This window comes from Saimiri boliviensis, chromosome 10 (genome assembly GCF_048565385.1).
Source record: "Saimiri boliviensis isolate mSaiBol1 chromosome 10, mSaiBol1.pri, whole genome shotgun sequence".
NCBI lineage: Eukaryota > Metazoa > Chordata > Mammalia > Primates > Cebidae > Saimiri > Saimiri boliviensis.
In genome coordinates this window covers 33838172-33861691 of record NC_133458.1, presented here as the reverse complement: position 1 = coordinate 33861691, position 23520 = coordinate 33838172, and the positions used below count along the sequence as shown (strand labels likewise).

At 36.6% G+C, this 23520-nt stretch overlaps 1 protein-coding gene across 3 annotated transcripts in view; it reads right to left on the bottom strand.

The window, feature by feature from the left end:
• SLC13A1 (solute carrier family 13 member 1) overlaps positions 1-23520 on the bottom strand; it is a 96795-nt gene that overhangs the window by 24619 nt on the left and 48656 nt on the right. For all 3 annotated transcript variants that reach the window (XM_003921035.4, XM_074379137.1, XM_010343571.3), the window contains exon 7: positions 14541-14692. In XM_003921035.4, coding sequence (XP_003921084.1) covers positions 14541-14692 — 152 coding nt within the window. The remainder of the gene's footprint in view (positions 1-14540; positions 14693-23520) is intronic.

Sequence of the window (23520 nt, the reverse complement as noted above, 5' to 3'; positions counted from 1 at the left end):
TTGGAGGAATACCCTGAGCCCCTACCTAGGTTACAAGCTCAGTTGCTACCCTGCTTTCAGCCTGGTAATATCCTGAGCAAGAACCCAGCTAACCTTTGCCTGGACTATTTTTAAAAAATTATTAAAATTTTTAATTTGTGTAGGTACATAGTTGGTGTATATATTTATGGGATACGTGAGAGGTTTTAATACAGGCACTCAATGTGTAATAATCATATCATGGAATTGGGGTTATCCATTCCCTCAAGCATTTATCCTTTATGTTATAAACAATCCAGTCGTACTCTTTTAGTTACTTTAAAATGTACAATTAAATAAATTATTATTAAGTGTAGTTACTCTGTCATCCTATCAAATACTAGGTCTTATTCATTCTTTCTATTAACTTTGTACCCATTAACCATCCCCAACATTCACCTCAAACCCCTATTATCCTTCCCAGTCTCTGGTAACCATTCTTCTACTCTCTAACTCCATGAGTTCAATTGTTTTGATTTTAGATCCCACAAATAAGTGAGAACATGTGATGTCTTTCTGTGCCTGGTTTATTTCACTTAACATACTGACTTCCAGTTCCATTTATGTTGTTGCAAATGACAGGATCTCTTTTTTATGGCAAAACACTATTCTATTGTATGTGCGTACCACATTTTCTTTATCCATCCATCTGTTGATGGACACAGGTTGCATCTAAATCGTGGCTATTATTAATATGTACAGTATTGCAACAAACATGGGAGTACAGCTATAGCTTCCAAACACTGATTTTCTTTCTTTTGAGTATATACCCCACAGTGGAATTGCTGAATCACTTGGTGGCTTTATTTTCGTTTTTGAGGAACTTTCAAACTGCTCTCCATAGTGGTTGTACTAACAATTTATATTCCTACCAATCAGTGTGTGATGGTCCCCTTTCCTCTACATCCCCACCAGCATTTGTTATTGCCTGTCTTTTGGATAAAAGCCATTTTACCTGGGGTGAGATGATATCTCACCATAGTTTTGATTTATGTTCCTCTGATGATCAATGATGTTGAATGTCTTTTCATATGCCTGTTTGAAATTTACATGTCTTCTTTCGAGAAATATGTATTCAAATATTTTGCCCATTTTTTATGGGATTATTAGATTTTTCCATGTAGAGTTGTTTGAGCTTGTTATATATTCTGGTTATTAATACTTTGTTAGATGGGAAATTTGCAAATACTTGCTCTCATTTTGTGGATCTTCTATTCACATTGTTGGTTGTTTCCTTTGCTGTTCAGAAGCCTATTAACTCGATGTGATGCTATTTGTACATTTTTGCTTTGGTTGCCTGGGCTTGTGGGATATTATGCAAGAAATTTTTGCCCAGACCCATGTACTCGAGAGTTTACCTAATATTTTCTTGTGGCAGTTTCATAGTTTGAGGTCTTAGGTTTAAGTGTTTAATTTATTTGATTTCATTTTTGTGTATGGCATCAGATGGGAGGGTCTAGTTTTATTCTTCTGCATATGGATAGCCAGTGTTTCCAACACCATTTACAGAAAAGACTATCTTTTACCCAGTGTATGTTGTTGGCACTTTTTTTGAAAATGAGTTCACTGTAGGTGTGTGGATTTAGTTCCGAGTTCTCTGTTCAGTTCCATTAGTCTATGCATCTGTTTTTGTGCCAGTACCATGCTTCTTGATTACTTAATTACTATTGTTTAATTTCCACGTGCTTTTATAGCTCTGTAGTATAATTAGAAGTCGTGTAATGTGATTCTTACAGTTTTCATCCTTTTGCTAAAGACAGCTCTGGCTATTCTGGTTCTTTTGTGGTTCCATATAAATTTTAGGATTATTCTTTTCCATTTCTGTGAAAAACGTCACTGATACTTTCATAGGGATTGCACTGAATCTGCAGATTGCTCTAGGTAGTATGAACATTTCAACAATATTCATTCTTCTTATCCATTAACATGGAATATCTCCTCTTCAGTTTCTTTCATCAATGTTTTAGAGTTTTTATTACAGAGACCTATTACTTCTCTGCTTAATTCTTAGGTACTTAGTTTTATTTGTAGCTATCATAAATGGAGTTACTTTTTTAAAATTTCTTTTTCCGATTATTCACTGTTGACATATACAAATGCTACTGATTTTTGTTTGTTGATTTTATAACCTGCAACTTTACTGAATTTATCAGTTCTAATAGTTGTTTGGTGGAGTCTTTATTCCTTTCCAAATATAAGATCATATCATCTACAAACAAGGATACTTTGACTTCTTCCTTTTTGATTTGGGTGCATTTTTAACTTTCTCTTGTCTGATTGCTCTAGCTAGAACTTCCAGTACTATGTTTAATAACAGTGTTGAAAGTGGACATCCTTTTCATGCTCCAGATCTTAGAGGAAATCGTTTTGTTTTTTTACCCATTCAGTATAGTACCAGCTGTGGGTCTGTCATCTGTTGTATACAGATTCTTCTTCTTTTTTTTAGTGTTAAGATATTTTCCTTCCTTATCCATTTTTGAGGGTTTTATTGTGAAGGGATGTTGAATTTTATGAAATGCTTTTTCAGCATAAATTGAAATGATATCATTTTGTTATGATGAATTTATTTGCATATATTGACACATCTTTGCATCTCAGGGATAAATGCTATTTGGTCATGATGAATGATCTTTTTAATGTATTTGTTGAATTCAGTTTGTTAGTATTTTGTTGATTTGTTCATCAATATTCATAAGGGATATTTCTCTGTACTTTCCTTTTTTTGATGTGTCTTTGGTTTTGGTACCAAGGTAATACTGGACTCATAGAGTTTGGAAGTATTCCCTCCTGTATTTTTTGGAACAGTTTGAGTAGGATTGATATTATTTCTCCTTTCAATATTTACAAGATTTCAGCAGTGAAGCCATTGGGTCCCAGGCCTTTCTTTATTAGAAGACTTTTATTATGGCTTCAATTTCATTACTTGTTATTAGTTTGTTCAGGTTTTGGATTTCCTCATGGTTCAGTCTTGGTAAGTTGTACATGTTTAGGAATTTGTCCATTTCTTCTAGGCTTTCTAATTTATTGACATATAACTGCTCATAGTAGCTACTAATGGTCCTTTGAATTTCTGCAATATCAGCTGTAATTACTCCTTTTCTATCTCTTATTTGACATATTTGGAACTTTTCTCTTGCTTTCTTAATTAGTCTGGCTAAAGATTTGCCAATTTTGTTTAACTTTTTTTAAAAAAACCAACTCTTTGTTTTCATTGATTTTTTGGTATTGTTTTCTTTATTTCAATTTACTCTGATCTTATATTCAATTCTACTCTGATCTTATATTTTCTTCTACTAACTTTGGGTTTGGTTTGCTCTTGCTTTTCTCGTTCTTTAAGAGATTTTCTCATTCTTTAAGATGCATCATTAGGTTGTTTATCTGAAGTTTTTCTTTTTTTTCTGATGTAGGCACTTAGAGCTACAAATTTCCCTCTTGGTACTGTTTAGCTGTATCCCATAGATTTTGGTATGTTGTGTTTCCATTACCATTTGTTTCAAAACATATTTCAATTTCTTTCTGAATTTCTTTATTGATCCACTGGTCATTCAGGACCATACTGTTTAATTTCCACGTGCTTTTATAGTTTCCAAAATTCCTTTTGTATTGATTTTTAGTTTTATTCTATTGTGGTTAGAAAGGATGTTTCATATTATTTCAATTTTTGAATGTTTTAAGACTTGTTTTGTGTCCTGATATTTGGTCTCTCCTTGAGAATGGTCCATGTGCTGAGGAAAATGTGTATAACTGCAGCCATTTGATGAAATGTTCTGTAAATATCTATTAGATTCATGTGGTCTATAGTGTAGATAAAGTCTAATTTTTTTTGTTGATTTTTCTGTCTGGAAGATCTATCTAATGCTGAAGGTGAGGTATTGAAGTCTTTAGCTATTATTGTATTGAGGTCTCTTTCTCTCTCTCTAGCTCTAATAATATCTGCTTTATATATCTGGGAGCTCCCATGTTGGTTGCACATATATTTATGACTGTTATATCCTCTTGCTGGATTGACCCCTTTATCATTATATTGTGTGAGCTTCTTGGTCTCGTCTATACATTTTGTCATGAAATCTATTTTGTCTGATGTAAGTATAGTGACTCCTACTCCTTTTTGGTTTCCATTGGCATGGAATATCTTCTTCTCTTTATTTTCAGTCAACTTGTGTTCTTATGGGGTAAGTGTGTTTCTTGCAGGCAACTGTCCGATAGATCTTGTTTTTATGTCACATAACCACTCTTTGGATTGGAGAGTTCAGTCCATTTACATTCAATGTTACTATTATTAGGTAAGGACATATTCTTGCTTTGTTGTTATTTGTTTTCTGGTTGTTTTGTGTTCTTTTCTTTATCTTTACTTCCTTCACTAAAAGGAAGTTTTTAGTAGTGAAGGTGACTTTCTCTAGTGATATGATTTAGTTTCTTACTTTTTATTTTTTGTGTATAGGGTGAGGCTTGGTGTTCTAATGTATTGTGGCTCAGCTAGCACTCAAACCACAAGACACAGTCCTTCCCACTCTCCCTCCCATTTCCAGAGGCAGTGAAAGCTCATCCTGTGTCCGCTGCCACCACAGATCCATGGAGAGCATTGCTAGGCTACCACTGATATTCTCTTAAGGTCCCAGGACTCTTCAGTCAGCTTGTGTGAGTTCTACCTGGCCTGGGCCTCACCTTTCAGGGCAGTGGGCTCCCCTCCTTCCCAGGACAGGTCCATAAATGCCATCCAAGAGCCAAGTCAAGGAATCAGAGACCTAAGAACATGCTTGGTACTCTACACCCCTGTGGCCAAGCTGGTACCTAAAGTGTAAACCAAAGTCCCCTTTACTTTTCCTTCTGCTTTTGACAACCAGAAGGAGCCTCACCCTGTAGCCGCCACAGCTGAGAATGCACTGATTCTCACCTGAAGTCAGCAGCTCTTAGAGTCTCACCCAAGCCCTTGATGTAGTACTTGAGTCTTGCTGCTGTTTGTTCAGGGACCAGGAGCTCTTTAGTTATCAGGTGATGCATCCTGCCAGGACTGGGTCTTTTCCTTCAAGACAGCAGATTTCATTCTGGCCCAGGGTGTGTCTAGAAATGCTGTCCCAAAGCTAGGGCCTGCAAAGGGGACCAGTGGCTTATCTTGCTGTGGCTGAGCTGGTATCCAAGATGCAAGACAAAGTCCTCCCCACTCTTCCCTCTCCTCTCCTCTCCTCTCCTCTCCTCTCCCCTCCCCTCCCCTCCCCTCCCCTCCCCTCCCCTCCCCTCTCTTCCCCTTCCCTCCCCTCTCCTCCCCTCCTCAAACAGTAGGAAGAAGTCTTTTTTGGAGCTGCAATCTGTGCAACCTGGAGTTAAGGGAGAGGTGATGTCAGCACTCCCTTAGCTGCCCTGTCTGGTGTCCCAGTAGAATACATTCCCCCCACACTAGTCCTCTGACTCTGGACCCTTCAGTACTATGAGTTGTAGCTTTTGTGGCCTAGAATTCCTTTCAGGTTTATTTTTGGCCCCAGAATACTTTAGCTTGCAGTGGCAAGGGTTGTCGGAAGTCAAGTTCCAGCAGCTGAGATGGGCACTTCTTCTCTGGCTAGGGCTGGTTTAAACGCTCCCTCAGCATGTGAGTGTCAGCTGAGTTTGGTCCAGTTTTTCTTTCTGCTATAACAGGGCAGCACTGATTTCAATGCCGCACAATTGCTGTGCTCTTCCTCTCCCCACAGCACAAGAATGCTCTGTGCAACATGCTGCCACTGCCAGGGAATCCGGGAGGAGCAGCATCTATGATTTTAGACTGTTTTTTCTACATTTTTAGTGCCTCTTTCAATATGAAATTAAAAGGTTTCTACTGTGAGTGCTCACCTGATTTTTGGTTCTTTTGAAGGTGTTTTTTATATATAGATAGATGTTAAATTGGTGTCCTTGCATGGGGTACTATCCAAGGAGCCTTCTATTCCACCATCTTGGTCTGCCCCTTTCTGCCTGACCTGTTGACCCACAAAAATAATGAGATAAATATGTGCTATTTTATACCAATAGGTTGATTGCCATTTGTAAGGCAGCAGTAGAAGAGAAATACACAGGGAAACTTTGTAGAAGATAGGGTTCCTTGGAAGTAGGGTAACGTGGAGTATATTTTAGTTTACATGTGAAGGTAAAGAGAAGGCAATAGATTTTAGATATATTTGGAATAAAACACAGGAAATGGAGAAAAGATATCATATATTGAAATGGTGGAGTCTGAGGGGAAGGTCAGGTTGGCAAGAGGGCAGGAGAGAGGTGATAGACCAAGCATGCTGTTTTGAGGTGTACTGATTTGAGATGTCTCTCAGTTTTTGAAGTGGCATGTTGGAATGCAGCTAGATAAATAAGTCTGAAATTCAGAGGAGAGGGCAGGGATAGAGATGCGAAATTGGTAGTTATCAGTATATAGGTGGTATTATAGACATGGAAATGGGTATGATAATTTAAGGAGTAATGAAGATTTAGAAGAGAAGCTGGTAATGCACCTTGGGGCACTACAAGTTTTAGCAGTTGGGTAGAAATGTAGGAATGAGCAGATGAGCTAAGCACTATTAATTCTATCAGAAATCCTAGGCTGAGCACGATGGCTCACACCTGTAATCCCAGCACTTTGGGAGGCCGAGGTGGGTGGATCACCTGAGGTCAGGAGTTTGAGACCAGCCTGACCAACAAGGAGAAACCTCGTCTCTACTAAATTAGCAGAGCATTGTGCACATTCCTGTAATCCCAGCTACTCAGGAGGCTGAGGCAGGAGAATCACTTGAACTGGGGAGCCAAGATCGCACCATTGCACTCCAGCCTGGACAAGAGCAAAACTCCGTCTCAAAAAAAAAATTGTGAAGAAAGCATTAAATTTTTATTTTACACAGGAAGAAACTGAGTCTTAGGGGACTAAGTGGATTGCTTAAAGTCAGATCGTGTAGTCAAACTGGATTTTTAACCCAGGAGGAGTTTAAAATACAACCTCTGTTCAATAAACCATCATATCCTCAATTTTAGCTGCCGGGTGAATATAGAAAATGCCATATATATTACAAAACATCCACAGGCTGGAGTATAAACTTTATGTTTTCATGGCATTTTTAAACAACTGTAGAAATGATTGCCCCATAACACGAAGATGTGCTTTGACCTAAAGCACATTTATGAATCAAGGTTGACTCTTAGGAAGAGTCATTGTCACTGCATGTAACTTATATGCAACTTATGCCCCACTACAAAACAACAAATAACTTTAATACCCATCAAATACCCAGAACATGGCTACAAAAGAATGAACGTAGTCTTGAAAATTTATAGCCTTGGAACAGATTTTGGGCATTAAAGGTCACAGTATGCTAGTGTCCACACCAGTTATAGACCAATTGACTAATGACGGTTTTGATTATCTCTGAGATAAAGCTATTTTTTCATTTTGTATGCGTGTTATTCCAGAGGATTTTTTTCAAGATATTAACTATTCATCATTCATGACCCAGGCTGAGATTTTTAACAGCAATGGCAAAAGTTGAAGCAGTGGCAAAACAACAGCTAACATTATTGACAAGTGTCTATGTGCCAGACCCTCTGCTAGAGCCACATGGGCATTATGGCATTTAATGATTTAATAATATTGTAAGTTCTAGTATCACCCCCATTTTACAGATGAGGAAATTGATAGTCACAGAAGTTAAGCTGATAATATGGTGGGCTTGAAATCTGAACTGAGGTCTAAGTCTGCCATGTGCAAATTTCTCCCATAGTATTTACTGGAAGAATTATTACTGAGGAATATATATTGCTCATTTCTACAGTGAAAAATCATAGTAATCTTTGAAAGTGCTTATTGCTAGGTAGTTGTCCCTCGCATGTGAGGGGGAGTGGTTCTAGGAACCCCCATAGTTGCCACAATCCAGAAATACTCGACTCCTGGAGTTGGCCCAGTATAATCCCCATGTGTATACATGAAAAGTTGGCTCTCTGTATCCACGGGTTCCAAAGCCCTAAAATAGTGTATTTTTTATCTGTGTTTGGTTGCAGATGGGGAACCTGTGGATATGGAGAGCCAACAGCATTTATTGAAACAAATCTTCATATGAGCAAACCCATACAGTTCAAACCTGTATTGTTCAAGGGTCAACTCTAACTGGTTTATCTTATTCCTCTTTAATTAGTGATGTAAAACACAGTTAGCAACAGTGACTGTGTTAATCATTGATAATACAACTTTCTTCCAACCTGCTTTTTCTACCTATAGATTTCACAGCTGATACCTATAAACTAAAAAATATACTTTGGTAACCAGCAAGCTGTGAAATTTTATTTGTGATAATCTTCCATTCTTGATTCAATAGATCTTTTGTGTGTATGTTTCACCAATAGCTACTGTATTTGTTTGATGAGACTGATGCATCAAAACCACTCTACTAGGAAAGTAGTAATTGTCTCTAATAATATTTCCTGTCATAGATTTGTTTTTATATTAAAAGATAATTTAGTTATTTAAATGATTCCCAAGAATAATTAGTACTTTATTATATCTTAATACAGTTCATCTCAAATGATGTTTATTGATCACTGGTATGATTTGGATGTTTATTTGTGTCAAATGTCATTAAAATGTGATCACCAATGTTTAAAGTGGAAACTAGTGAGAGGTGTGTGGGTCATGGGGGTGGATTCTTCATGAATGGCTTGGCACCCTTTCTGTGGTAGAGTTCACAGGAGATCTGTTTGTTAAAAAAACATTGCTTTCTTGTCATGTGATTCCCTTTTGCCTTTGCTATGACTGGAAGCTTCCTGAGGCCCTCACTAGAAGCTGAGCAGATTTTGGTGTCATACTTGTACAGCCCTAAGAACCATAGCCAAAATACACCTATTTTTTTAATAAATTACTCAGTCTCAGTTGTTCCTTTCTAGTAGCACAAAACAGATTAACAAAATCACCTATTTGTGTCCTTTATGGGCTAAAAGAAGAATAAGACAAGAATTCATTCAGCCATTATAAGCTAGTAATTGTCAAGGGTGATGGTGTAATCCTCAATGTGCATGGGTGGATAAGACAAGCTATGGAAAGGTAAACATAGCTTATGATTTTAAAAAGAGATAAAAATAGTGGTTAAGAAATAACAGAACAGAGTTTCAAATGGCATTGAATTCATAAACGTAGAGAAAGATGTTGACAGAGTTGGCTGGCGTAGGGTCCCCCAGTTCCCTCTGCTTCCTTTTTGAGTCCTGACTGAAAATTAGAGTGCTTTGACTTCCGTGTGACCCAGACATCTGCAGGTTTTTTCCTGGCAGGCTTGAACCCAAAATGGGGACTTTAATATTCCCAGGCACTGATAAAGGTATCTAGGTTTGCTAGAAAGAAACTGGCCCTGGCCCCAAGCCAGATTCCTTAAACTCTATGCCCTGACCCCCTTGCAGTGGACACACCCAGGTAGAACATTCATTTTCTCTCATTGTTCCTCTAGAGGATTGCACTCCGTAAGTTCCGCTAATACATGCTTTTTACCAATCACCCTGGTATTTCGTTCTTCTTTCTTTGGAATCACAATCAGCACCATCTCAGGACTGTTTGGGGCACTCCCTTGTAGAAGTTCCCCTGCTGTGGTTTTGGGGCAACTCCAGCGATGAGTTCAATGGAACAAAATGGCTGATTTTTCAAGAACCAAAGTAGGAAGTAATAGCTTAATTACAGGATGGTATTTATTAACAGTAGTGTTAGAAAATATTAGTTGGTGACTGGAAGAGTGTATCAGTGGAGTAAAAAGGGATAACAATCAGGTAGAGACCATTAAGCAAACAGGATTTTCCTTATGGAAAAATGTAATGAATTTGTATAATTAAAACAAGAGGTAATAGAACAAAGACTATTTCCAGAATGCCCTGTTGCAACGATTTATTAAAGCTAATGGTGAATTAACAATAGAGGAGTGCAGGAATTTAAGAATTTAGGTACCACAGCTACTACCAGATTCTAAGAATAAGAATGTCAGAAATATTTCATACTTTATAAACATCAGCCATCATTCTCTTTTCTATCACTGTACATGCCTCTCTTCTATCACTGTAAAATCCCTGACTCATCTGCCATTTTGAAAATGGTCTTCTGGCTTTCAAAGTACCATATACTTCTGATTCCTCTCCTACCTCAATTAACTCTGCTCATCCTCTTCCTTGTCAATATTTCCTAAGAGTCTATCCATGTCTCCATTCTTTTAACATTTTTTCATATGTGACCATTTTCATGCTCAAAAATTTAATATTTGCCTATATAGATACTCAAATTTATAACTAACTCAAGGCATTTGCAAATGATTGCTGAAAGTCACTTTGTGGGTAGGTTCACATCAGGCATTTCAACGTATCCAAATTCAAATTTAATGATATCTCCAGGGAACCTGAACTTTCCCATGTCTTCTCAAGAAGTTCATGTCATCACTATCTATCTGACCTTATGGACAAAAGTCCCCAGAGTTGCCCTAAGCCCTCCTTACCCTTAAATTCTCATATCTAATTACTCAACCCTTCTGACTTTGCAGTGTCTTGAGTCCAAATCCTCCTATCACTTCATAACTAGGCTAGTTCTGCCTTTCATCATTGGCACTTTGATCACAGACTCCTAATTGGTTTCCTGTCTCCAGACTCCCATAGTGCCAATCTGCATACTGTAAACTATGCAAAACATGCATAGACTATGTCACTCCTTCCTAAAACACCCATTGCAGACTTTATGGTACTTTGATTTAATGAACTATTTTCATTCCTTTTCTCCATAAATGTGGTGTTTACCTCTTTTAAGATTATTCCAAGTCATATGGACACATTTTCTGTAGTAGCCAAGGTATGTGGCACATAGCTACAGCCCTCTTTTAGTAAACCCTTCTGTGATGTTTCCAGGAAGGTAAATTTTAGGGAGGCAGCCTTTGGTTTTGGTCTTCAATCTCCTAAGCTGAACCTCAACTTTCTCAACTCTAGTAGTAACGGTAACCCACATTTATATATTTTATTTTGAGACAGGTTCTCACTCTGTCACCTGGGCTGGAGTACAGTGGTGCAATCTCAGCTTATTGCAACTTTCACCTCCTGGGCTCAAGCCATCCTCCCACCTAAGCCTCCCGAGTAGCTAAGACTGCAGGTGTATACAACCATACTGGCTAATTTTTGTATGTTTTGTACATACATGGTTTTGCTGTGTTGTCCAGGCTTATCTTGAACTCCTGAACTTAAGCCATCTACCCACCTTGGCCTCCGAAAGTGCTGGGATTGTAAGTGTGAACCACTGCACCTGGCCAACCAACATTTATTGAACCCATGCTTTGTGCTAGGTGCTAAGCGCTCCTTATTTTATGCAAAACTCAAAACAGTCCTCTATGAGAGAGATCATGTTATTTTCCTCATTTGTTTGGAAGGGCAACAGGCTTTGAGAGCTTAATAATTGTCCAAAGTCACCCAGCTGGTGAATGAAAAAGCTGGGATTTGAACACAGACATTTTAACTCCTGAGCCTATGCTTTTAATCACTGACTATATACCACCTTCATAAAAAGGATGTAGGATATAGGTAAACTATACTGTATGTAAATCTGGCAAGAGCTCAATACATCTCTCTACCTTCTCACCTATAGATCAAAAAATAAATGTTTCTAGGTTTTTACATTTTAGTGGTTTTTCTCATATGTATGTTCTGTCTAGACAACCAGACGAATATTCTTCCTGGCAGGTTTTATTTCTTGCATTCTGCAATATAATTCAAAACTGTACATTACACATTGCCAATTCTCAAGAAATGTTTGTTAATTGAATAAATGAATGGAGGTCTGTTTTTATTTGTATTGAATAACTTTTAGCTTTCTCATAATTCATTGTTTTTGTTTCCTTAATTAAAAAAATATAAAATACATTGTAAATATTATTACATATACACATTACATACAAAGAGATTATATGTAAAACATATCAAAAAATAAAAATATAAGGCTTCAAAATATGTTACATAATTTCTTCCTCTAAGTTTATTTGTAAGATGATACCTTTCTCTAAATGTCAGTGATATGAAGCCATTAACTCGGAAGTTTGGAGCTGGAAGGGACCCAAAATGAAATTGTTCAAAAGGATCATTGGTATTACTCTGAAAGATGACAAGTGGTATCAAGAGGAAAAGGTGACATTATTGTAGTGGATATGTAGATAAAGAGCTATTTCTCTCAAGCTCCAAACATTTAAAAAAAGCACACACACACACACACACACACACACACACACACACACGAATTTTAAGCTTCTATCATATTTTCCAATGAAATTTAATACATTCCATTTTTTTATTGCCTTGAGATGCTACCATGTTTTGTAGGGCCAACATCTAAGCAAAATGTCAATAAATATCTCACTTGTTTAATACTATCAATTATATTTTTTCACATAAGTTTATTTTCCCTTCTATTCCAGTATTTTATATCATAAAAGGACTCTGAATTTTTTCCAGTTTGCATATAATTCCTAATGTAAAGACGACCTTTTGGAGAAAAGCATCATTATGTTTCAAAGTATATTTTAAGCATTCTCTAAATTTAAAGGACTTTTTGACCAAATCTCCGTGATTAGGAAAATCAGAAGATTAGACAACTAGTGAAAGTAGTTACTAAAACCTTTTGCTCAAAATGCTGTAATATTCTTAATCTGTCATTACAAATGGATTAGTGCATTCAATAAGTAAAAGTTAAAACAAACTTTGGCTGATATACTCTGCAAGATCACAAGACCAAAACAACGTCAATATGAATTACTTTGACTGTATCAAGTAATTTCATGGGAATAATGGAAACCAGCAGTTCTCTAATATCAACCAAGATGAAGCATAAGAATTTGGTCTAGATATTAGAAAAAGAAATTCACAGAGGGGAACTACAATGTGGAATTTCTTCCCTTGGAGAATTCATAAGAAATGATATAAGTCATTTTCAAAAAGAGATCAGGTGCATTTCCTGTCTTGAATTAGAGGATACATTGGACAAACCCTCTCTCGTACTGTGAATTTCAGAAGTCTCTTATTTATAAACCAAAAGCCTTTTAAAGTTTTCTTTCTAACTCAGTAATTGGAGTGTATACAATGGATGTATATTCTTAGAAACAATATTCATAGAGGTCTGTGTAATATTGATCCTAGACTTCCATACCAGTGTTCTTTGAACAAAGACACCCATTCTTTCTAGAATGGAGATTGACATTCTTTGAGTCATGGATTTCTTAGAGAATCTATTCAGGCACAACATTTTGCAAATAATTTCAGAAAATTGACAATGTCTATGAATCTACTTTTCAGAGAGTAGTTTTCCTGCCTCTGAACTCTATTTTTTCTGTGAACCCACATCCTGTTCCTAGGCTTTCTCAATCCTGTCCATCTTCTTAGATTTCTGATTATTATCTGTTCTTTTAGTGGAACCAGCCGGAGTGCTCATATGACACCATGGACTTTCATACTATTGTTTCAATGATACTTACATAGTGCAAAATATTTTTACATAGTTTACTTCATTTAATTCTCACAATAAACCTATAAACTGTGACTATTTTACATATAAAAAAATTAAGTCTTGGGAGAATCATGTACCTTTTTGTTGTTGTTAAATTCTCCATGTGGCTGGGTGCAGTGGCTCATGCCTGTAATGCCAGCATTTTGGGAGGCCAAGACGGGCAAATTGCTTGAGGCCAGGAGTTTGAGACCAGCCTGGCCAACATGGCAAAATCCCATGTCTTCTAAAAATTAGCTGGCATCCCAAAATTAGCTGGGATCACCTATAATCCTAGCTACCAGGGAGGCTGAGGCACGACAATTGCTTGTACCCAGGAGGCAAAAGTTGCAGTGAGCTGCGACTGCACCACTGTCCTCCAGCCTGAGTGACAGAGTGAGACTCTGTCTCAAAAAACTAAATAAGTAAAGTAATTCACAATGTAAGTACCTGCAAATTGAGGAATTTTTAACCCAAGTGCTCTACCTGTTGTGTCCACAGATTCTCCATTTTTGAATTGGATTATCATCACACTTCCAAACATATTAAGATTCATACATCTGTTTGTAGACTATTACTGACATTTATTGTAATTGTTCAATCTTTCAACTCTTTTTTGAATTTCAAAGCCAAGCCTTCCGTAATTAATACCTCTGTTCACCATTCATTATTTAAGTTCAAATATTGGTCCCCAAACTCTACACAAATTGTCCCGACAAAATAATTCCTTTCACTTTAGTTAACTACCATTAGTGGTATTGTTTTCAATGAAAAATGTTTTTCCTGCCTGTTTAGAGTAGTCAGCCAAGAGTTATATCCTCTGAGCTGACCTGGGAAATCTGTTCACACAAGTTAATTCACTATGCCCTGAATATTTAAGTCTCAGTACAAAGGGAGGTCTGTAGACCTATAGATGTCCTGAAGGGAAACAAAGGAGAGTTGAAATAACATCTCTGTACTTGAATTCTCTGAGTCAGGTAAGAATAATTTTTATAATTTATGTGCTGCCCATATGTTGAATCGCCAATCCAATAAGGTTACTTACGTATTGAAATGCTCAGCAAAGATCAGGTTGGTGGAGGTACCAGTGATTGTTGTCAGTCCACCAATAGTAGAAGAGTAAGCAATGCACAAACACATAAGTTTACATATCATGTGGTCCCTCTTTGTTCGATACTTGGTTCCCATGCCTGAGTTCTGTTCAACAACAACAAAAAAGTACCATGAGAACTGCTCTAGATTTGTTATGGACTGAATATTTGTGTCCCACCACCTCCACTAATTCATATGTTGAAACCTTAACTCCTGATGTGATAGTATTTGGTGATGGGGCCTTCAGAAGGTACTTAAGGTTAGTTAAGGTCATGAGGATGTGGCCCTGGTCTGATGGGATTGTGTCCTTATAAGAGGATTTCTCTCTCTGCCTCTCTCTGCCATGGAGAAAGCTACAAGAAGGTGGCTGTCCCCAATGCCAGGAGAGAGGCCTCACCAGACACTGACCCTGGCAGACCCTAATCCAATCTCCAGATCTGTGAGAAATTAATTTGTGTTGTTTAAGCCACTTAGTCTGGTATTTTTTTATGATGATGTGAGCTGACTAATACAGCATTTATCTTTCCATCAATAGAGATGTAGCAATAAATGTATCTAAACTGAAACCACTGAAATATTTTTAAAAATCAAATTTCATTCATTTCCTCATCCTTCTTTCTAGTCCTGTACCAAACTCTTCCCTCATATCTTCCTTTCTTGCCATTGCTCCTAAAGCTTTTCATTATTTTTCTGTTGATACTGGTACATAGTCAATACATCCCTAAACTTCTTTTGGAAGAGTTTCCCCACCTACGCATGTTAATGGATGGTTCCCAGAGGATATTACTCCTGAAATTGAATGTTTTCAATCCCATATAACCTCAGCACTGAGAGATAAAGTCAGTGTCCTCTTTGCTCCCTACTCTCTCGCCCAGAACGTTGATCCTTTATTCACACAAAAATAAATCCATTTTTCTTTAAGGATCATATAACTTGGATATCTCTTTCTCTCCCCGTTCTGTTGATCATTATATTCCAATCTCCTGGTCACCCACTGCTGTCATTTAAGATAACATATGCACTCAGCACATAATCATCTTCCTTACTACAAATCTTGTCAGTGACTGAATGACTATACTATGTTCATGAATAGCCCTTCAAATATCCTGGTGTCACAGATTTTTTTATCTCATTTCCAACAATATTCACTTCTGCTTCACCTCAGTCACCCACTCCTGTAGTTACACTTTGGACAGTGGTACATCCTGAAACGGTTTCACTTGGGGAATCACTAGCCCACCTGTAAGTGTTTTGTTTAAGAGATGTCTTTCTAGGATGTGAGCCAAAAGCAAGTTCATTCATTCCCTCACCCATGACCCTGTCAACACACTTTGTTGGTTTGATTCTTCCTATTCCTATGGTGAAATTCAGAGAAGAACCAATAACTTTTCTGGTGACTTCATTTAATTAATAGTTTTTCAGTTATGTTTAGTCAGAAGAACATCTTTATTTCAGTAGTTGAAATAAACAGTGCCCTATTTAATAAGAAGAATTCCAAATTTTAAAGTTAAGCATTCTCTTAACCCCTAGATCAGGCCTGCTTGAAAGCCCATAGTGGGAAGGAGGTTTATGAATTTGGCCTTCTCTCTCTCTCCTAGTTCCAATGCTTCTCACCACTTGCTACACTCAGTTTCTAAATTTTCAACATTTGGAATGTCAAGAGAAGAACAGGATCAGTGAGGAGTGGTAAGGATTAGGAGAGGTCTTATTTGACTGTGTATTAATTTTAAAAAAATGGTATTAGTATTTTCCAGGCATGGTGAGTGTTTGAAATGACTCCATCTGGTGGGCAATTTTATGAGATTTTATTAGACTCCCATACCCAAATAAGAACATCAGATTGTTTCTCTTTCTATGGAGGTAATGCACATCTTCTGCCTAGTGTCATATGACATACTCATGGTGTCTTCATGTAATAGCCCACCTCGTATCTTTATCTTCAGATCCACTTATGATGTCAAAAATCCCTCTTGGAAGAAGTTGCCTTTCAAATGATCCCAAATGACACTCCTCCCACATGTTTCCTACATATGGTCCAAGGGAAACAGGCACCTCTGCCCTGCTTTCAGTGAAAGTGCAGTTGAAACTTGATTAAGGTAAGGAAATTCAGCCATGACTTTTTACTTTCTAATTTTTCAGGAATGTGTCAACCAATAATCCATTGACCTTTTCTAAGTCTAGAGTGGTAGATATCAAGTTCTCTAAGCAGTAGTTTCTTAATATCTATCTCACCTTGCTAAGTAGGAGACTCTTCCCTTCTTCTGCCTGTGATACAAGTGGCAGGGGGTGGGGGCACTAGGGAAATACTCCAACTTCCTCCATAAGCAGACTATCTCTCGGGCTTCTCATTTTAAACACTAAGTTTAAGAGTCTAAAACTGGTTTTTGGTCACCTCACTTGCAAGTCCTGTAGAAATGAAATGCAAAAAATACCTAAGGTGTGTGCTTGATATTATAGTTACTCAGGGATAGAAAGAGTATCATTTCACCATCCCAGTAAACAAAAAATTGATACAGTTATCACAGTTTCTTCTTCCAACACTGCTGTTGAATTAATTCTATCTCTATAGTCCTTCAACTCCATTGGCGAATCTAGGTCAGTGAGGTACATAGTTATGCCTCGTTGCACTCCTCTCCTTTCTTTACTTCCCTCCTTATTCAGGTTAGATTCCACTGTAAACTATTTCAACAAGTTTTCTTAAAACTCCAAACTCTCTTTCTTGTCTTTTCTTGAATGGTGGTTATTTATAAAACTTCCAACTGATTTATAAACCCAACCATTGTCTCTCTCCATGTCATGTCTGCCCCTGAGTAGCCAGCCACTGTTGCTAAAAATTACATGCACAGTAGAGCAGATAAGATTATTCATGATCAAAAATATCCAGTGCTGTATGATGTCGCTCCTCTACCCTACTGTGTTTACATAACTCTACTGTGTTTACGTAAGTCTACTGGGTTTACATAACTCTACCTGTTTGCACAAGAAAATATAAAAACTTCATTATCTTTACACGTCCCTCTTAATGCTCCTTCTCAGTCTTTGCAAGTGGCTGTGCCTCTTATGTCACAGAGAAGATAGAAGCCAGCAGACAATGGCATCAGTGTGAAATGTAGAAACCTACTTGCATTTGCCACATCTTCTCATTATATAATTAATAGAGTCAATGTTTCTCCTCCGACTTCTTGTTTCTGGACCCGTCTCTCAGGTTTTCTCAGAAACCATCCACTATAGAATATCGACATTTTCATTAACATTTAATCATTTTTGAGTCATCTTTACAGAAGAAAAACAAGAAAGACTTCTTAACCCTCCTCTCAAGTAAACTATTGCCCTACCTCATCTCTATTTTCACAGCCGAACTACGTGAAAGAGTTGTTTACATTCACTGACCCCATTTTCTTAAAGACTTCCTTCTGGCTTGTCTCCTCATTCTACCCACAGTGCACTTCCTATGATTATCAGTAATCTCCTCAGTGCTAAATTCAATAAGAAGTTTTCAATCTCAACTTTGTAGACCCCTTAGAAAGCATCTAAAAGAGTTTATCTCTTCTTTTTACTGAAAAAACTCTGGTTTGAGTTTCTGCAATATCTCACTCTTCTGGTTTTTCTACCTCTGCCTGTTTTTCTATCTCCCTTGCCAGTTTGTTTGTTTGTTTGTTTATTTATTTATATTTGCCTTCCATCCTTCCTTGAAACTGGAATTTCTTTAAACTGTCACAGGCCCTTGTCTCTCCTTCCCTAATGTTTCTCTTTTAAGAATATCTTATTTTTATTGATTTAATGACTGTTTTTATACCAGATCACCAACCTTCTGTATTCTGCCAGGCTCCTCCATCTAAACTCACATATCCAATTGCCTATTCAACCTAATTTGAGGGCCAGGCACAGAGGCTCATGTCTGTAATCCCAGCACTTCAGAAGACCAAGACAGGCAGGGCACTTGAGGTCAGGAGTTCTAGACTAAACTAGCCAACATGGTGAAACCCTGTCTCTACCAAAAATGCAAAAATAAGTCATGCGTGGTTGTGGACACCTGTAATCCCAGCTACCTGGGAGTTTGAGGAGGGAGAATTTCTTGAACCTGGGAGGCAGAGGTTGCAGTGAGCTAAAGTTGCACCACTGCACTCCACACTCCAGCCTGGACAACTGAGTAAAACTCTGTCTCAAGACTATACATATTTGTGACATATAATACATATATATTTCAATTGACTTGTAAATATACATATTTTGAATGTCTTCAACAAAACTCCCATCTAAAAATATTCAGAACTAAAGATATTACTTCTTTTGTCAAACCTAGTTCATCAGGATCACCTGTATAAGCTAATGTCATCACCGTCACTATAATAACAAACAGAGAGTCCTTAGCATGTAATAAGTACTGGTCCAAGTTAAAATCAATTAAATGTTTTAATTAATGTAAGTCTTACAGTACAATGAGGTGGGTACTATTACAATGTTATTTTATAAATGAAAGACACAAGACATAGGGAAGTTAAGAGAATTGCTTGAGGTCCCAGAGCCTGAAAATGGCAGACATGGGTTTTGAAATCATGTAGTCTTGCTTTAGAGCTCATACTGTCAGCCACTTTGCTATAACATATTGCTTGTCCTCCTTAAAAACACTATCTTTCTCATTCCAACAAATTCTGTCAATTGTATTTACTGAAATATGCCTGGACTCTGTTCAATCTTCTCCATCTCGACTGCTGTCACCTTGGTCTCAGTCAACATTATCTCTGGCCTACATTAATGAAATAATGTATTTCATTATTTCATCAATTCTTGCCTACTACAGACCCATTCTACACACTACAGCCTTTAAACAAAAATCTACATGTAGTTAAGGAATACACAAACACCTGTTATCTTTTTGTCTTCTTGTATTTTTGTGTTTCTTAAATACATTTGTACATTTTTTTTTAGGCTGCCATGTGTAGGAAAGATCTCAAATAGGCAGTAATTGATGCAAGGACAACCATAAAGAAGTTACTACAGTAACTCAGAGCACATTTTTTTTTTATTTATTCATCATCTATCAAGGGACACTTAAGTTGTTCCCATATCTTGGCTATTGTGAATCATGCTGCAATGAATATGGGGAAGCAGATATTTCTTTGACATACTGATTTCATCTTGGGAGTACATACATCCAGAAGTGGGATTGCTGGATCACATCGTATTTCTATTTTTTCTCTAATTTTTTTAGGAATCTCTATATCGTTTTGCATAATGATTGCATCAATTTACATTGCCACTACAAGTGTGCAAGGGTTCTCCCTTCTCCAGGATGAATAGAAGAAATGCCATGCTTATCCATACAGATAAGCATGCTATTTGAGACATTGTAAAAAGATCTTTTTGAAAAGTAGAGCTGAGGAAAAAATTACCACTCACTAAAAGTCATAATAGATAAGAAAATGGCATTTAGCACGGCAAGGTCAGGGGCATTGGACTGTAATTTACCTTTTACTTTCTAATTAACTTAAAGGTCAACCTCCAAAGGACTCTATGCTTCACCCAAAATAAATTAATTTACAAACATCTCTGTTTCCCTTATATTTTATACATGGAAATGATTTGTATTTTCCATATGATAAAAAAATTCCATTGAAATTTTACACAAAATAAGTGGTTATGTAAATAAAATAGGGAAATATGTTTAAAAAGTCTTATGAGTGATACAAAGTGACGATTCAAATTTAGGGCTTAACATTAAATATTTCTATAGGAAAGACTTAAAACACAAACCAGAAAGTGATTCATAATTTGAATATTATTAAATTGATAATAAAAGTGGAATCTTAAAATATATGTTTATATGATTTCTCTTTGCCACCTTAAAACTTTCAAAAATATAAATAAAGAACAAATTGGATTTCATATAACAGCTTAACTGTAAGTATATGCATATATAGAGAATTATTAAAGATATCAGAATACATAAAAAAATCAAAACAGAAACAGATTAATATGTTTGCCATGCTTTATGCCTTATGAATTAGCCACACATTTTTTATTAACAAGAACCTTTAACATATACATTATTGCTACTGCCCATGAGCTGATGTTTACACAACTATCATTGACGATTTATAAAGGCATTAAAATTCAGGGTAAATTTGAATTCTACAGTAAATGCTAACACTAATACATCACAATGCAAATTAAAGGTTAAGAGGAGGAGTTTTTGAGATGGGATGGTGAATGCACATTTTTTTTTAATCTAGCCAGTAAGCATGGGCTACATGCATTCAAATTTATTGTTATTTTTACCGAGTGCTTGTGTTCACTGGTGCTCACTGAGCTGAACTAGCAGAAGAGACGATATTGAAGTAAAGGGTAGGTAAAGCATGAGGACCAGAGCAACAGCAGTAGAAGGCACTGAGCTGAAAACTAGGGCTCTTAGGAAAGCCTGAAATGACCCACTAATTGAGCCATTGGTACAGAAATTATAAAAAGGGGGCAGGTATCACAGCAGATTAATCTTCAGTCTTCTGCCCAGATAATAGTTTCAGCCTGAGACCAAGGATTTAACCTAAGAGAGGAAGTTGGAATAAATCATTTGAGGTAAAAAGTGAGAGTCTGATGCAGAGGGCACATATGTTTGCAGATATCAGGACAATACAATAATCACTACAATCTCCATAAGTAGAGGAGGAATTTGGAGAGTATGTGTGTGTGTGTGTGTGTGTGTGCATGTGTGTGTGTGTGTGTGTGTGTGTGTGCATGTGTGTGTGTGTGTGTGTATTTCATCCTAAAAGTCTGGGAGAAAAAAAGAATTCCAAAGCAAAGAGGAGAGGAGGAACAAAATGTCAAAAGAGGTGAAACAGGATTGCCAATAATGATGTGGCCAGGGAAAACCTGTTGTGCTGAGGTGACCACAGGACATAGTCGCAGATAAATTATGAATGAAAAAGTACTTGTGTTATAATATATAAAGAGATTTATGTGAAAAGTACAAAATTATGTAAATTTTTAAAACAATATTTCTACAAATATACATGTGTCTGAAATGTAATATATTACATTTAATTTTTAATATTAATGATATATGTTAATAATATAATATTACATTTAATTTATAATAACATATTTAATTATATATATGGCTGAAATGAAATATATCAAAATATTAATGATAATTATTTCTTAATTATGAGATTAGGGGTATTCTCCACCTTCTTGGCACTTTTTATAACTTTTATAACCAGAAATAAGGTTTCTTTTAATATATAAAGGAAAGATAGACTATTAGAGCAGACAGGTTAGAGATTATCTGGTATAAAAATCTAATATTTCAGAAGAGCAAAATGAGTCTCAAGTATGACCCAGTTGATTATTGCAGACTTGAAAGCAGAATCCATGTCTGTGAGTTCCCTCTCAGTAAATTTCTCCTGTACCATCTTGCCTTTCAGACCACTTTACTTATGTGAATTGTAAAACTTGAGTTCCGTTTCATACTGCTTTTACCACAATGGTAACCTATTGTGTTTTTATTCAATCCCTTCTGTCTACCATACATTAGTTATTCCACACAAATATTTGACATCTAAGACCTTGTGAGTATGCCTTCCACATCTTCTTCCAAGTAACTAAAAAATTTTCTACGAGGACATGACCAAATGCGGAATCCAATGACATCATCACAGGGGACCTGTCACAACAGAAATCCTGCAGGTTCACATGTAACTCACTATTGCCACCTGGTGGCAGCGATTGCAGATTTCTGTCTCAGCTTCCTTCACTGAGTATGTACACTTTTTACGCCTCTTATCTTCCTCCAATTATGCTCTGTCATCATTTTGCTTATAGTACAGAATTCAAATTTTCAATGTGTTGCCTAGAGCTCCATTAACAGATAGAAATATGATATACATTACTTTTCCTGCCCCTTCTCTAAGTTAGAATATGTATTTCCCCTCTTTCACCTGCTTGTTTTCTGAAGTGCATACTACTAAATCAGTTCCAGATTATTTCTTGGTTGCTTAAACATTCCCTCAGAACAATCAAGTGATAGGATAGCTAATTCACATCAATATTCTACCAATTTTATTGTCTTGGTGACATCTCTTTTAGGGCCTCCCTTCCTGTCCTAAATCTAGTCGGTTTGTTTGTTTGTTTGTTTGTTTGTTTTTTCCTTCTAGAACAGCAAAGAGCTATCTAGACTTAAATCTACCCTCTTACTTCAATAGTTTGACTGGATATTGACTCTAGGTTGTAAATAAATGTTACTCGGGATTTTGAAGGCAGTTTTTTCTGCTGTCTCTGAGTAGTGTTGCTGGGGAGAAGTACTCAGCCATTCATACTTTTGATCTTTTGTAAGGAATTAGCGTTTCTTCCTTTTTGAGAGCTTTTAGGACCTTCTTATAGCATGCTGAAATCTCAAAGATTTAAAAACAGCCCTGTCCTGTGTGGGTCTGTTTCATTCATTTTGATGACATTTAGTGAGTCCTTTAATCATAAAACTTGCACTCTTCCATTGTGGAAGCTTTCTTGAATTTTTTATGTCCTCTTCTCTTTTTTTCCTATTCTTTTTTTGGAAACTCCTCTTATTTCCTTAATCCTGTTTCTTTCTATTTTGTCTACTGAATTTTCCATTTATGCTTTTATATCTTTGTATTTTATATTTATACTTTATATTTATATATTTTATATTTTTGACTTCTTGATTCTCTTCTATAGAATGCTGTATTTCATAAATACAAGTAATTTATTTGTTTATCTCTCTGATTATATTAATAATATTTTCTTTTTTGTAATTTCTTCTTCTTGCATAGTCTCTGTTTCCTGTGAATTGCTCTTTTTTCTTTGTTTGTTTGGGACTCTCTCTTTCATAACTGAAGCTTTTGTCAGATATCCAGGAATTTGTGGTTGTCTGTTCACATTTCAGGCAGTGAATATCTACAGAGAAGTTCTGCACTCATATT